Below are 15,096 nucleotides of genomic sequence, written 5' to 3' on the forward strand. Positions count from 1 at the left end.
GGGCGTGGCTCCCACCTCCCGCTTGGTTCCTGCTCCATCCCAGTGGAGGAATAAATTAAGAGCGAGACATCAAAGCAAAGAGGAGCGCGGACTGTGTGAGATCACAGAGGACCACTCCAAGAACCATGGTGGAGAGTGTAAAGCTGATCTGCTCTACATGTGGTGAGGAAAGCCATTTTCATCACGAGGAGATGAAGTTCAGCTGTAGCCATGGGTTCAAAGGGCTTGGCTGTTATCTGTGCCAGCACTGCAACCTGGGCACAGCCTTCAACTTTCATCAAGCACTACCAACAAGTGCCATGCTGGAACTAGGGGTACAGCTGGTGGGTAGCGATTGGCAAATCTCTTGAGGAAGCGTTTAATGTCTGGGTGTGAGTAGAGGGAGGAAGGTCATAGCGATGGCGGAGAAAACATCCAGAAGATGGTGATGATGCTGGTAAAGTATCATGTTATCAGAGAGATCTGGCCCGGTCAGAGTGGTGCCTACGAGGACATATTGTTGGGGAACGGTCCCGGGATATGGACTCTGTATGAGATGAGACTCTAGTGGGGATCTTCCACTGGATTTTCCAATGGAACCGATCCCAATAACGATCCCATGCACTGCATATAGTTAGAGGAATAGTGACCCTGGGGGAGCTGTAATCTTTTCCAACTAGGCATAGGCCACCTAAGACGAGGTGGCTGCGAGATTGTCAGCACTGGGACTGACTGCATCAGCAAGGGTGATGGGATAGGCTTTTGAAGAAGGCCTTGGAAGCCAAGTGCCCCTGAGGGGCTAAAATGAGGAAAAAGAACTCAACGACATGAGAGAACAAGAAGAGGAAAAACAAGAAGGGAAAAACCTCTCTGCTCAGCAGTCCCAGAAGGGAACAACTATTATTTGTAGTAGAGAAAAAAAGTAAGATAGGGAGAATATTCCAAATGCTGCCTGTAGCTGTGGCGGATAAAAGGAACTCAGCAGGAAGCAGGAACCACACCCTGGAGCACGTACAGAGTGGGGGGCGGGACTCCTGCCTAAAGTTCTGCTCAGCTATAGAATGTTATGGATGACCGTTCTGCACAGTTGAATAACTCATACATGTGAGGCACAGAGACCACGAAGAAGAAACTCTGTTAAGCATCCTGGCTTTGTGTCTTTTCAAAGACCCACTTATGTTTCACATAACCGTATTTTACACTGTATGTACATGGTCAAGTCACTTCAAGCTGGGGGGCATAATTCAACCATTTTTCAAAGACATTCCTGAACAAGACACATGAGTTGTATCCAGGCATGACACCAAAAGCAAATTAAATAAATGAAAGGTCAATTCATGGTAACTTCATATTAAGAAGTAGACATGTGAATTGGCCACTGGTGTGATACAATTAAGAGATCCATAGTTCAAGTTAGCTGGCCCAGTGAACGGACAGCTTAGGTTTCAAGTTTTCTGTGAACAAGATATTATTTAAAAATATATTTTTTGTTGTGTACCTTTTATCTCCAGTAATTAAACATGTTGAGCAACATAATCATGCAATGTAAGACTGTGTTATTTGGGGATGAACAAACACATTTTATAAAGCATTCAGATCCTTTTTTTTTTTTGCTTAAACAACTGAACAAACAATGCCAAACCTGGTGAGTAACGCATTGTGGACAGCTGTTCATTTCCATCTGTGTGTACAGTGACCAAATCTTTTGTTTCGGTGTCAAACACAAACCACCTGTTGAAAACATTGAGAGGAAAAGTCAACAAGTTGTTTCAGATGGGGGCGGGAGGGTGGAATCCCAGTATAAGAAACATGGGGAAGTCCTTCTGGATCAGATCAAGGATCCATCTAGCTCTACGTCCTCCTTCCCACAGTGGTTAACCCATTGCAGTTGGGAAGCCCACAACCAGTGCTTGAAGACCAGAACCCTCTCCCATTGCTGCTTGCCAGCAACCGGCATTTAGAGGCAGACTACCTGTGAATCCCGCAGTTCCATTTAGCCTAACCTTATGGATAATATAGCCATTCATAAACTATTCCGCCACGAATTTGACCTATTACTTTTTATAGCCATCCAAGCTAGTGGCCATCACCACAAATTCCGTAAATTTATAAATTAATTCCATAAATTAATTGTGCATTGTCTGTCCTGAATCTACTGACAATACATTTGATTGGATTACCACAAGTTCTGGTATTATGAGAAGGGAGAGAAACTTCTCTTTCTGCACAGAATGGGTTGTATCCAACCTGGGCCATCTGCCAGTGCAACAAAAATTACTGGTGGAACGGATTCCCCTCCCCCCTCCCCTGCAGCCTCACAAATCTGCTCCTGAGGGTTGGGGGACCCTGTGGAGGAGATCTGGGAGCCATACAGGAGGCTGCAGTGGGGAGGAAAGTAAAGGGAAGTCCGCTTGCATGACATTGGATTTAACGCCGATGCATTTATTTTATAACCCTCCGTCATGTCCAAATAATTGCCCATGTCAAAACACCACCCTTGTGGGGATATAAAAAAGCAATGAATAATGAAACTGAGATTGATTTGGCTGCAACAAATATTCACAGAAAATAAAAATGGAGGCTTATCAGCATTTCACTATCAAACTCTCCAGTCAAATGTTATTACAGTTGTAACTTATTACTGTTTTAGAGATAGGCAGCGTAACGATACCTTACACATGAGAAAAATTTTGCTTGATATATTTTCCTTGATAAGTATAAACCACTTCACAGCATACCACTTCAGAAAGCAGAAGCATATAAATTACCTTTTAGCCCCACACTAAGTTTTATTAATCAAGCTGAAATAAATATTTAACATTAATATTTAAAAGGGTCCACACACAAAAATTGTATAACATTGCATTCATTTTTCCTTTTGTTTATACACTTAACGAGAAACAAATAAATGTGTATGTACTGAAATTAGAGGAAGATGATCTAAAGTGCCATGTCCATTGTGAATGCTGGATTATATTTCTGTCCGAGTCACTACATTGCTTAATTACTCGGATCTCGACCTTTAAAAATGGCTCAGCAATTTACTGCCTGTCAATTTGAGAAGCTCTGTACTACCTGTTTTTTCCATGTCAAGCTGCTGTTGGACCAAGTTTATTCCTGACATTTCAAATGCACTTGGTTCAAAATACTTGTGTGTGTGTGTGTGTGTGTGTGTGTGTGACTTAGAACAGTGGTGTCAAATGTAAGACCATGGGGTCTCATCAGGCCCTTTGGTCAAGAAGACATTGGGGAGGTGAAGCAAGAACCAGAGATATCCACTTTCATGGTGTGGGGTGGATAGTGGAAAAAAGCCTGCACCTAGACATTCTGCCTTTGCAGCCAGACAAGGCAATACCTGGCTTGATGAGGAAACTTTGACACCTATTCAACTTTGAAACTTGGACTCTACCGTCTCAAACTATTAAGATTAAACAATGTTTGGGATATTTACAATATACATTCTTAAATGCCCATAAATATTTATTTTCCTTAATACCTAACCCGTTCATTTTATTTTATTGTTAATTTTTTATTCCCCCCCTTACCAAACAGCAATAATACATATATAAAAAAATATAATAAAACAGCAAAAATAGAAAGCAAAAAATAAATACATACAAGGCAGGTAAAACATCAATAAAATCAATAAAATAACCAGTCACAAGGAATTACAGTATATTTACAAGCCAGCTTATGAGCCAAAGGCCTGTCTAAATAACAATGATTTGCCACTGGTGGAAGGTCTTATGATGGGCTGACTACATGCCTTTCACATATGCATAGACTTGGGAAGTGAGACTGCATGATATTTTAGAATTTTTGATTCATAAAAAAATTAAATTTGTGAAACAGTGCAGGCTTGGGACTAGTGAGGGCTTGAATAAATTAAAACTGTTCTTCCTTTTTTCCTTTCATTTTGATAAAATGCTTTCTTAATCCGTGTACAGTGGTCGATATCAATGTGGCTTTGGACCCAACTTTATTTGAAACAACAAAAAGACACTTAAGGGCACAATCCTAGGGTCCCTCAGAGGGTGTTCCAGCAGCCACAGGATATTGTGAATCTCCTTCTATGTGGGTGGGGATGGAGGTCCGTGGGGAGAAATCTGCTGCTTGAGGAGCTTCCACAGCAGGAAAGGGGATAGTCAAAACAAAATTCTCTTTACAGAGAAATGTGCGTATGAAATGGAACATGAATATGGTTTTTGTCTGTGAGTATACTGGTTTGGTGATAGATGCATATGATGCCTATCAATCAATGTCCGGCATTCAAAGAACTGTGAAAGTAATTATGTGAGCAGATGGGGTTTTTAGAATGGTTCCTCTTGAACAACAGCCCTTCCATGCTGCGTGGCAAACTGCTTTTGAAACAGTGGGGAATTTCAAAAACTTTGCAAGATGACATGAGGATTAGTGAGAAAAAAGGCAACCATACTACTAGGATAGCACAAATTCTTTGTGTGAACCAAAGCAACTCTTGGAATCCAGGCAAATGTACCTGCAGCATGGAAAACCCCTTTGCTGCATTTCACATATTACAGCAAACAAGTATTTTCCTACTTTGAGATTATTCTTGTGGAATGAGATAAGCAACTCAGACAAATCCAGCAACAGAATTTCACTCTGAGTTGTATCCAATATTGTCCCTCCACTGATGGAAGGCTCTTTGACCCAGGGGGAGTTTCCTGTCAGCGAACTGGGGAGGGATTCCCCCTCCTGCTGTAGCCCCACATGCCACTGCCCACAGTGTTCTGAGGGGTTCCCCAACCTTCCAGACCAGAGGAGGGTGGGGTTCAGGGGCTATGGAGTGGGGAGGCGAAATTACAGAACATTGCCTCCCTCCCCATTCCCCTTCAGAAGCCTCTGCTGGATCAAAGAGCCTTCTGTCAGTCAAGGGACAGCATAGGATACAACCCTCCATATTTACGAAATCAGGGAGGCCTCCAAACAAGGAAGTGTTGTAATAAGGGACAACTTCAATTACCCCACATTGATTGGATAAATGTATGTTCCAGCCATGACAATGAGGTTAAATTTCTCAATGCCCTAAACAATTGTGCCCTAGAACAGTTGGTCACTGACCACAAGGGAGGCGACCTTGGATTTAATCCTAAGTGGTGTCACCCAGGACTTAGTACGAGGTGTAAATGTTGTTGAACCACTTGGAAACAGTGACCACAGTGCTATCAGATTTAATATATATTTAAGTGGAAAATTGCCCAGGAAGTCCAACATAGTCACATTTGACTTCAAAAGAGGAAACTTGTTTAAAATGAGGGAACTGGTGAAAAGGCAATTAAAAGGGAGAGTCAAGAGGATTAAATTCCTTCAGAATGCTTGCAGATTACTCAAAACCACAATAACAGAAGCCCAGCTAAAATGTATACCACAGGTTAGGAAAGGTAGCACCAAGTCCAAGAGGTCGCCGGCATGGTTAATGAGCAGTGTTAAGGGAGCTATTAGAGAAAAGAGAGCTTCTTTCAGAAAATGGAAGTCTTGCCCAAGTGAGGAAAGCAAAAGGCAGCACAAGCTTGCACAAAGGTGATGCAAGCAGATGATAAGAGATGCAAAAAAAAGCATTTTGAAGAGCATATCTCTAACAACATCAAGGCCAACAATAAAGAATTCTTTCAATATATCAAAAGCAGGAAACCAGCTAGGGAGGCAGTTGGACTACTGGGTGGCAATGGAATTAAAGGAGCACTGAATGAAGACAAGGAGGTTGCAGAGAAGCTGAATGAATGCTTTTCATCCGTCTTCACTGCAGAAGATATAGGACAGATACCTGTGCCTGAACTAACGCTTTCAGGAAGGAGGTCTGAGGAACTGAGGCAAATAGTGGCGACAAAAGATGCAGTTCTCAACCTTATTGATAAATGGAAAGGAAATAAATCACTGGGCCCAGAGTTCTCAAAGAACTCAAATATGAAATTGCTGATCTTCAAAATATGCAACATGTCCCGAAGATCAGCCTCTATACCAGAGGACTGGAAGATGGCGAATGTAACACCAATTTTCAAAAAGGGATCCAGGAAATTACAGGCTGGTTAGCTTAATGTCTGTTCCGGGTAAATTGGTTGAAGGCGTTATTAAAGATAAAATTAGTAAGCACATAGAAGGACAAGCTCTGCTGAAAAAGTATCAACATCTGGAATTAAGAGTGAGCAGTGAAGTGGACAAGTTTGCTGATGACACCAAATTATTTAGGGTGGTTAAAACTAAAAGGGATTGTGAAAAGCTCCAAAAGGATCTCTCCAAACTGGGAGAATGGGCATCTAAATGGCAAATGCAGTTCAATGTAAGCAAGTGTAAAGTGATGCATGTTGGGTCAAAAAATCCCAACTTCAAGTATAGCCTGATGGGATCTGAGCTAGCAGTGACTGACCAGGAGAGAGAACTTGGGATTGTGGTGGACAGCTCAATGAAAATGTCAACCCAGTGTGTGGCCACTGTAAAGAAGGCAAAATCCATGTTAGGCACAATTAGAAAAGGAATTGAGAATAAACCTGGAAATATCATACTGCCCCTATACAAATCTATGGTGCAGCCACACTTGGAATACTGTGTACAGTTCTGGTCACCACACCTCAAAAAAGATATTGTAGACCTGTAAAAAGTGCAGACAAGGGCAAGTATAATGATCAAGGGGCTGGAGCATCTCCCCTATGACAGAAGTTTACAACAGCTGGGATTGTTTAGTTTGGAAAAAAGAAGGGTAAGGGGAGACTTGATAGAGGTGTACAAAATTATGCATGGTGTGGAGAATGTGGATAGGGAGACATTTTTCTCCCTTGCTCAAAATACTAGAACCTGGGATCATCCTATGAAGCTGATTGGTGGGAGATATAGGATAGATAAAAGGAAGTACTTCTTCACACAGTGCATAGTTAAACTATGGAATTCGCTACCATAGGATGTTGTGATGGCCACCAATTTGGATGGCTTTAAAAGGAGGTTGGACAAATTCTTGGAGGAAAAGGCTATCAGTGGCTACTAGTCTTGATGGATATGTGCTACCTCCAGTACCAGGGACAGTGAGCCTATGTACACCATTTGCTGGGGAACATGGGTAGGAGAGTGCTGTTGTGCTCATGCCCTGCTTGTGGGTTCCTGGTCGACAGCTGGTTGGCCACTGTGTGAACAGAATGCTGGACTAGATGGACCCTTGGTCTGATCCATCATGGCTCTTCTTATGTTCTTATGTTGTGATATATTTTAAAAACTGGGAAACTGTTATTCTTATATGACAAAAATATCTACTATCTATGAGTGCCCATTGCCCAAACTATTTTAAAAAAAATATTCTTACCTTCCAGTTAGTGTTCCTACTGCAACTACAGACCCTGAAGGATGAAAACCAGAAGACTGTGCTGGATCCTGTAATGTTTCAAAGGAATTATATGTCTACAGCAACAATTATAGCAATTTATAACAATGTGTAATTCAAATAGTTACTCAGTACAGCCTATGCCACCGAATTCCCTACATATGGAGATTTCAATAGCTGTTGTAAGGTATTAAGGATTCAGTCTACTAGGCAAACTCTCTTGGAAAGGAATGGGACTTAAGATACAATGCCTCAATGCTACCAAATCAGCCACCAAATGTCATTTTGCCTCCAGGTAGGGGACCTTGAAGAACAAAAACTTATTTTTAATAGAAGTGTTGAAGTATGGGTGTGAAGAAAATAATACTGAAGTAAAGAATATTTTTAGGCTAAAGTATGGGGTATAAATGCTGTAAATAATTTTTACAAATTGCACAGATTTAATACACACTCCAAAAAAGACAATTATGCAATAGAATTTAGATATATAAAAGAACACACAGAGATGTAAGAAGACAATACCCATGATATGAATAAAGGTACATAGAGTTTGCAATAAAATATATTTAATACCCAATTCCTTAGTATGAGCAACACTTAATGTCAAAGCATTCTTTCTGTTTTGCAGAGAGGTCAATTTTCAGGAAATTCTCATGCAACAAAAGCAATGCTTCTTTTTACAGGCAATTGTGTTAGGAAGTAGGTGGCTGTGGAGCTGCATGGGTTTGAAAAATTGATCTCCAAGTGCGTATATAGAAAGAGCTCTCCAAAGTCAGAGCCAGCCCTGAGGGCATATGGGCCCCCTAGTGGCACTTAGGAGAGGACGAGGAAGTCTGCCGCAGACAGTATTCTCTGAGGATGCTAGTTTGTATATTCACAGCAGAAGTGATGGCTGTCACATGACAGGCTGACCACCATGCAATCTTCATTTCCACTGCTCAGAGATGCTTGTGTATCTGCCCGAGACGGCGTTCAGGTCATGAAGTGTTGTATGCTTATTACGTGAATAATCTAACATAGAAACATACCCTGAGAGATAAGAGTGGGAAGCAACGGGAGCGAGGGAATGGCTGAACTTTCTTAGAAAATTTTAGTTAGAAAAATTTTAATTCCCTCTGCCTGCATTTCTGTTAATTCTCTACGTTAAAGGTTTTTTAAAAACTTTTTCCAACTAGATTATTATGTCCACAACCCCAGACAGAATCAGAATCAGCTTAAATCCACTGATGTCAACTGCCCTCATCTCAGACTCTCATCCACATGTTCAATAAACACATGGAGGGGAGCGGAATCAAGGCCACCTGCTCTGCTCTCTAACCTTCGTGTGATGGTGAAACATGAGGACAGTGCAGAATTGGGAACACTGGAGTGACCCTACATGTGCACTACCCATTTTCCTATTCTACCCAACCTGTGGAAGGCAGTGGGAGCAATTGTCCTCCCCTTGACACACTAAACCAAGAGTGGGCACCTTCTGGAGCAGGAAAAAAAATGTAGATTTCCCTTCAAAACAAGGTGTGGCTGAAAAATCAGCTGGGTGTGTGTGCATATAGGCCGCCGCCTGTGTGTGCCCACCCCTGCACTAAACAAATCCATGGAGTACAAAAATGAGGCCGATAGATTTAAGCACATCTAATTCTGGCTCGCTTGGGGCCTATGCATGTGAAGCACTTTGAACACTCACGAGTAGGCAAAATGGTGTCCACGAAATGTTTTGGGGTACAACACCCATAATCGCTACAGATGAACGGATCCACCCCTGTCTGGTTTCAGCAGGTACCCGTTGCAGTGCTGCCCCCACCCGAGCCCCCCTGGACCCACACTCAAGCCCCCATGAGCTCACTAAGCTGCCCGCACTCACTCTGGATCCCATCCATGAGTGCCCGCCATTTTCCCAAACTTGTTTTTATGAAAAAATGAGGTCTTTAAAAATGTGCATGTTTAAATATGTGGAAATCTGGGCTGGGAAAGGTTGATATACACAATATTAGAGGCGTAAATGGAAAATCCGATGCTGTAAAGAACAATATTGTTTAGGAACCTGGAATGTCAGATCAATGAATCAAGGTAAGCTGGAGGTGGTCAAACATGAGATGGCAAGATTGAACATCGACATCTTGGGAATCAGCGAACTAAAATGGACAGGCATGGGCGAATTTAATTCAGGTGACCATCGTATCTACTATTGTGGGCAAGAATCCCTTAGAAGAAATGGAGTAGCACTCATAGTCAACAAAAGGGTGGGAAAAGCAGTACTGGGGTACAATCTTAAAAATGATAGAATGATCTCAGTACGAATCCAAGGCAAACCATTCAACATCACAGTAATTCAAGTCTATGCCCCAACCACTGAGGCCGAAGAAGCTGAGGTTGATCGGTTCTATGAAGACCTACAACACCTTCTAGAACTAACACCAAAAAAAAAGATGTCCTCTTCATCATAGGGGATTGGAATGCTAAAGTAGGAAGTCAAGAAATCACCGGGATAACAGGCAGGCATGGCCTTGGTGTACAAAATGAAGCAGGACAAAAGCTAATAGAGTTTTGCCAAGAGAACATGCTGATCATAGCAAACACTCTTTTCCAACAGCACAAGAGGCGACTCTACACATGGACGTCACCAGATGGTCAATATCGAAATCAGATTGATTATGTCCTTTGCAGCCAAAGATGGAGAAGCTCCATACAGTCAGTAAAAACAAGACCTGGAGCTGACTGTGGCTCAGATCATGAGCTGCTTCTTGCAAAATTTTGGCTTAAATTGAAGAACGTTGGGAAAACCACTAAACCGTTCAGGTATGACCTAAATCATATCCCTGATGAATATACAGTGGAGGTGAGGAATAGATTTCAGGGATTAGACCTGATAGACAGAGTGCCTGAGGAACTATGGACGGAGGTCCGTAACATTGTTCAGGAGGCAGCAACTCAATCCATCCCAAAGAAAAAGAAATGCAAGAAAGCAAAGTGGCTGTCTGATGAGGCTTTACAAGTAGCTCACGAAAGAAGGGAAGCGAAAAGCAAGGGAGAAAGGGGAAGATATACCCAACTGAATGCAGAGTTCCAGAGAATAGCAAGGAGAGACAAGAAGGCCTTCTTAAATGAACAATGCAAAGAAATCGAGGAAAACAACAGAATGGGAAAGACTAGAGATCTCTTCAAGAAAATTGGAGATCTCAAGGGAACGTTTTGTGCAAAGATGGGCATGATCAAGGACAAAGAAGGCAGGGACCTAACAGAAGCAGATGAGATTAAGAAGAGGTGGCAAGAATACACAGAAGAACTATACAGGAAAGATCTGAATGTCCCTGATAGCCATGATAGTGCGGTCACTGAACTTGAGCCGGACATCCTAGAGAGTGAAGTCAAGTGGCCCTTAGGAAGCATTAGTAACAACAAAGCTAGCGGAGATGACAATATTCCAGCCAAGCTATTTAAAATCCTAAAAGATGATGCTGTTAAAGTGCTGCATTCAATATGCCAACAAATCTGGAACACTCAACAGTGGCCACAAGACTGGAAAAGGTCAGTTTACATTCCAATTCCAAAGAAGGGCAACGCCAAAGAGTGTTCAAACTACCGCACCATTGCGCTCATTTCACATGCCAGCAAGGTGATGCTCAAAATCCTACAAGCTAGGCTTCAGCAGTATGCGAACCGAGAACTACCGGAAGTACAAGCTGGGTTTAGAAGAGGCAGAGGAACTAGAGATCAAATCGCCAACATTCGCTGCATCATGGAGAAAGCAAGAGAATTCCAGAAAAACGTCTATTTCTGCTTCATTGACTACGCTAAAGCCTTTGATTGTGTGGATCACAACAAACTGTGGCAAATTCTTAAAGTGATGGGAGTACCAGACCACCTTACCTGTCTCCTGAGAAACCTGTACGAGGGTCAAGAAGCAACAGTAAGAACCAGACATGGAACAACCGATTGGTTCAAAATTGGGAAAGGAGTACGACAAGGCTGCATATTGTCACCCTGCTTATTTAACTTATATGCAGAGTACATCATGAGAAATGCCGGGTTGGATGAATCAGAGGTCGGAATTAAGATTGCTGGGAGAATTATCAACAACCTCCGATATGCAGACGATACCACCCTAACGGCAGAAAGCGAAGAGGATCTCAAGAGCCTCTTGTGGAGGGTGAAAGAGGAGAGTGCAAAAGCTGGTTTGAAACTCAACATTAAAAAAACTAAGATCATGGCATCTGGCCCCATCACTTCCTGGCATATAGAAGGGGAAGAAATGGAAGCAGTGACAGATTTTACTTTCTTGGGCTCCAAGATCACCGCAGACGGTGACTGTAGCCATGAAATTAAAAGACGCTTGCTCCTTGGGAGGAAAGCTATGGCCAACCTAGACAGCATAGTAAGAAGCAGAGACATCACCTTGCCGACAAAGGTCCGTCTAATCAAAGCGATGGTTTTCCAGTAGTAATGTATGGCTGTGAGAGCTGAACTATAAGGAAGGCTGAGCGCCGAAGAATTGATGCTTTCGAACTGTGGTGCTGGAGAAGACTCTTACGAGTCCCCTGGACTGCAAGGAGGTCAAATCAGTCCATCTTAAAGGAAATCAACCCTGAGTGCTCATTGGAAGGACAGATAATGAAGCTGAAGCTCCAATATTTTGGCCACCTAATGCGAAGAGAAAACTCCCTGGAAAAGACCCTGATGCTGGGAAAGACTGAAGGCAAAAGGAGAAGGGGACGGCAGAGGATGAGATGGCTAGATAGCATCACCGATGCAATGAATATGAACTTGAGCACGCTCCGGGAGAGAGTGGAGGACAGGAAGGCCTGGCGTGCTATGGTCCATGGGGTCACGAAGAGTCGGACACGACTGAACGACTGAACAACAACAACAAATGGGTAAAAGGCCAGAGGCTCGCCAGGCGCAGCCTGGGGCACAGGTGGCGGGGAGCCCGACGGACTCCTGGATCCACTCGGGCACCCGTGTCACCCCTAATAATCACTGACCATTAGCCATACTGCTCGGGGCTGATGGGAGTTGTGGTCCAAAAATCTGGAGTGCATATCAGGCTGCTTGCTCTACATTGCTATATAAATTTTTGTTGTTACTGAACTTGCCAAAGAAAGCTACCTAAGAGAACACATATTCCAAGAGGAATTTAAACCAAGTTTCAAAAGAGGCTAAGGGTTGCATTTTGACTAGGCAACAAAGCACTATGGAGAATTTATCACCACTGAAGAGCTACTGCCAGTAAGGTGAAGAAACAGAGGTCTGTGGTGAATTGAGGTGTTTTAAACCTGAAGTAGCAAACAGGCACATTTTAGCTGGGGACCCATCATTATACTTTCGTATTTATAATAGCACTTCCCCTGAATGTTCAAGTACATAAGGTTTTGTCTCATGCTAACAAGGTTCTTCTCATTTTCATGTGACAACACACAAAGGTTATCATCAAAACAAATTCATTTATTATAATTCCCTCTGTTTCAGGTAGCCCAAATAGCACGTCCATGCACAAAGGTGAAGTATCAGTAGACTGGGGCTCCTTCACACTGAGCTTTTATCCTGCGATTGAGATTGCTCCTTCATGGAAGTCTGTGGGCAGTTTACATGACGCCATGATCATTCAAGGCATCTCCTGCACTAAATGCCTTTTGTTCTGTTTTTAAATAGATAGCAGATCATGAGCTATCAAATTACCCCGTTGTGTTCCACTTCATTTTCCTCCATGAAAAGAGTAAAAGTGGCAAGAAGAGGAATGAGATCAACGAAAGATATGGAAGATGGGGAAACGGGAGGGGGGACAGGAAGCAGATGAAAAGGGAGTTGTTGTGAACCTGCATTTAAAACGGAAGCAGAAAGCCCTTTCTTAAATGCAGGATTTTAGGCTGGTGTAGAGATGCCCTTGATGTAACTCCAAGGTTTGCAGGAATACAAAAAATCTTTAGGGAGGAAAAACACTAAGGGCGGTGGGAACCCCCAAAACAGCTCAGTGAGGACGGAGCATGCTCAGTGAGTGCAGAATGCCAAATGGGTGTTGGGGAGCGAAAAAATGGGAAATGGGTGAGAGAGGGAATGGAATGGAGGAGGACATGGCTGACTGACTGGAAGAGTGAACAGGAGTACTCTACACTGCAATGTTTTGTTGCAAGTCCCAGTATTTGATTATAATTTGTTAATAAAGCTAGGAACCCAGAGGAACACAGTTACCTAATGCCAGTGATGTGGGTTTTCTGGAAAATTTCAAATGGAAAAATTTACAGAGATTCATTTTCTGTAAAATGTTCCAGAAAATATGGTCATTTGAATAGGAAAATTTCAGTTTGCATCAGAAAATGTTCTGATGCCCTAGAGCAGGGGTGGGCAACTTGTGTCCCTCCAGATGTTCTGGTCTGCAACTCCCATCATCCCTCAAGTTTGGCTATGCTGGCTAGGCCTGATAGGAGTTGTAGGCCAAAACATCTGGAGGGGTTGCCCACACCTGCTCTAGAGAGATCTAATTTAGCATGTTTATTTTACTTGTATTTAATAAACAAAACTAAAAAAAGCTAAAAAAGTTTTAAAAAGAGTAGTTCATGTTAATTTTTTTTATCCCATACTCCACAAGTGTTTGACCTGAAATATTTGAAGAGGAAAATTAAAGCACACTTAAATGTGATTTAGGATGCAATCCTATGGCCACTGGTAAGCAGCTAGACAGCCATAGGATAGGTCGGTTCCCTGAGAACTAACCTCCACCTCCTCCCGTGCTGCCTCGTAGGCAGCGCGGAACGGCCCCGCGCTCTGTGCTCAGAAGAGGAGCACGGAGCGACGAAAATGGGGCATTCCTGGGGGCATGCCACAGTGGGCAGAAGTGCCATTCTGACGCTTCCTATGAGTCGACCAGCGTCCGCCCCCCCCCCCCGCCTTCCCGCAGCTAGACAGCCAAAATCGGCTGTCTAGCCGTGAATGCAGGGTGGCTGAAGCACGGAGGGGACGATCCCCTTCATGCTGCTCCTGCCCTGCATTGGATAGGCAGTCTCCTCCAAGTTCAGATGCCGCCACCTATCCCCATAGGACTGCACCCTTAAATATTATATTATATTAAAAAAAATATTGGAATGCTGGTACAAATGTAAGGACAACAGCATGTATTTCCCTTAAATTTCTTAAATTAAAAACAACAGCAAAGGTACTGAAAACTGTTCACACACTAATTAATGTTAGCAACCCAAAGAAATATGCATGATATACTGACATCTATGTCAACAGAGTTCAACTCTTTTCCACTAAGGTTGTTGGGGCACCTTGTTTTGTTGTCATTATTCATTAGTTCCATTTAACTATGAGATGTCTATGTATTTCAATGACTATTTGTATTCTCTCACATATTTGCTAAGGACAATCGTCTAAAACCTAAGTTACAACATTGGAACTGCCAAGCTTGCCTAAGATCGTATGTGCAATTGGCAGACATTCATTGTTATTAATGAACTTATGAAACGGAAACATTTCCTCAGAAAAATAAAGCCCACCCCACATCACTGCCTAATAACCTATCTAGAAGACATTCCTAAAAAATGTCCACAAAAATTTCACAATTGAAGCGGTATTTTCGTCTTCCTCCCAATGCAATGTAGGCCAATTTGTTATTATCACTCAGGTACTGAACTGTAAATATTCAGCAGTTTTCTCAGCTGAAAGGACAATCAATTCTTCATAGAATCTGGAAGGTCACTCTTATCCATATAAAATGAGATCTGCTAACTGAAATTTAGTTGAACTGAATAGTAACTTCAGAAGGGTCCGAGACTCAGCAGGTATATGCCACTTGGATT

The 15,096-nt window shown here is 42.6% G+C and overlaps 1 protein-coding gene across 11 annotated transcripts in view; it reads right to left on the reverse strand.

Annotated features, from left to right (window-relative positions):
• EML1 (EMAP like 1) overlaps positions 1 to 15,096 on the reverse strand; it is a 213,462-nt gene that overhangs the window by 13,644 nt on the left and 184,722 nt on the right. For all 11 annotated transcript variants that reach the window (XM_084838920.1, XM_084838987.1, XM_084838943.1 and 8 more), the window contains 2 exons: positions 7,289 to 7,356; positions 1,622 to 1,710 (listed from right to left, as the gene is read on the reverse strand). In XM_084838920.1, the coding sequence (XP_084695046.1) occupies positions 1,622 to 1,710; positions 7,289 to 7,356 (157 nt within the window). The remainder of the gene's footprint in view (positions 1 to 1,621; positions 1,711 to 7,288; positions 7,357 to 15,096) is intronic.

Source organism: Heloderma suspectum, chromosome 1 (assembly GCF_057233095.1).
Source record: "Heloderma suspectum isolate Gila_16-S chromosome 1, 16-S_ref, whole genome shotgun sequence".
Lineage (NCBI taxonomy): Eukaryota > Metazoa > Chordata > Lepidosauria > Squamata > Helodermatidae > Heloderma > Heloderma suspectum.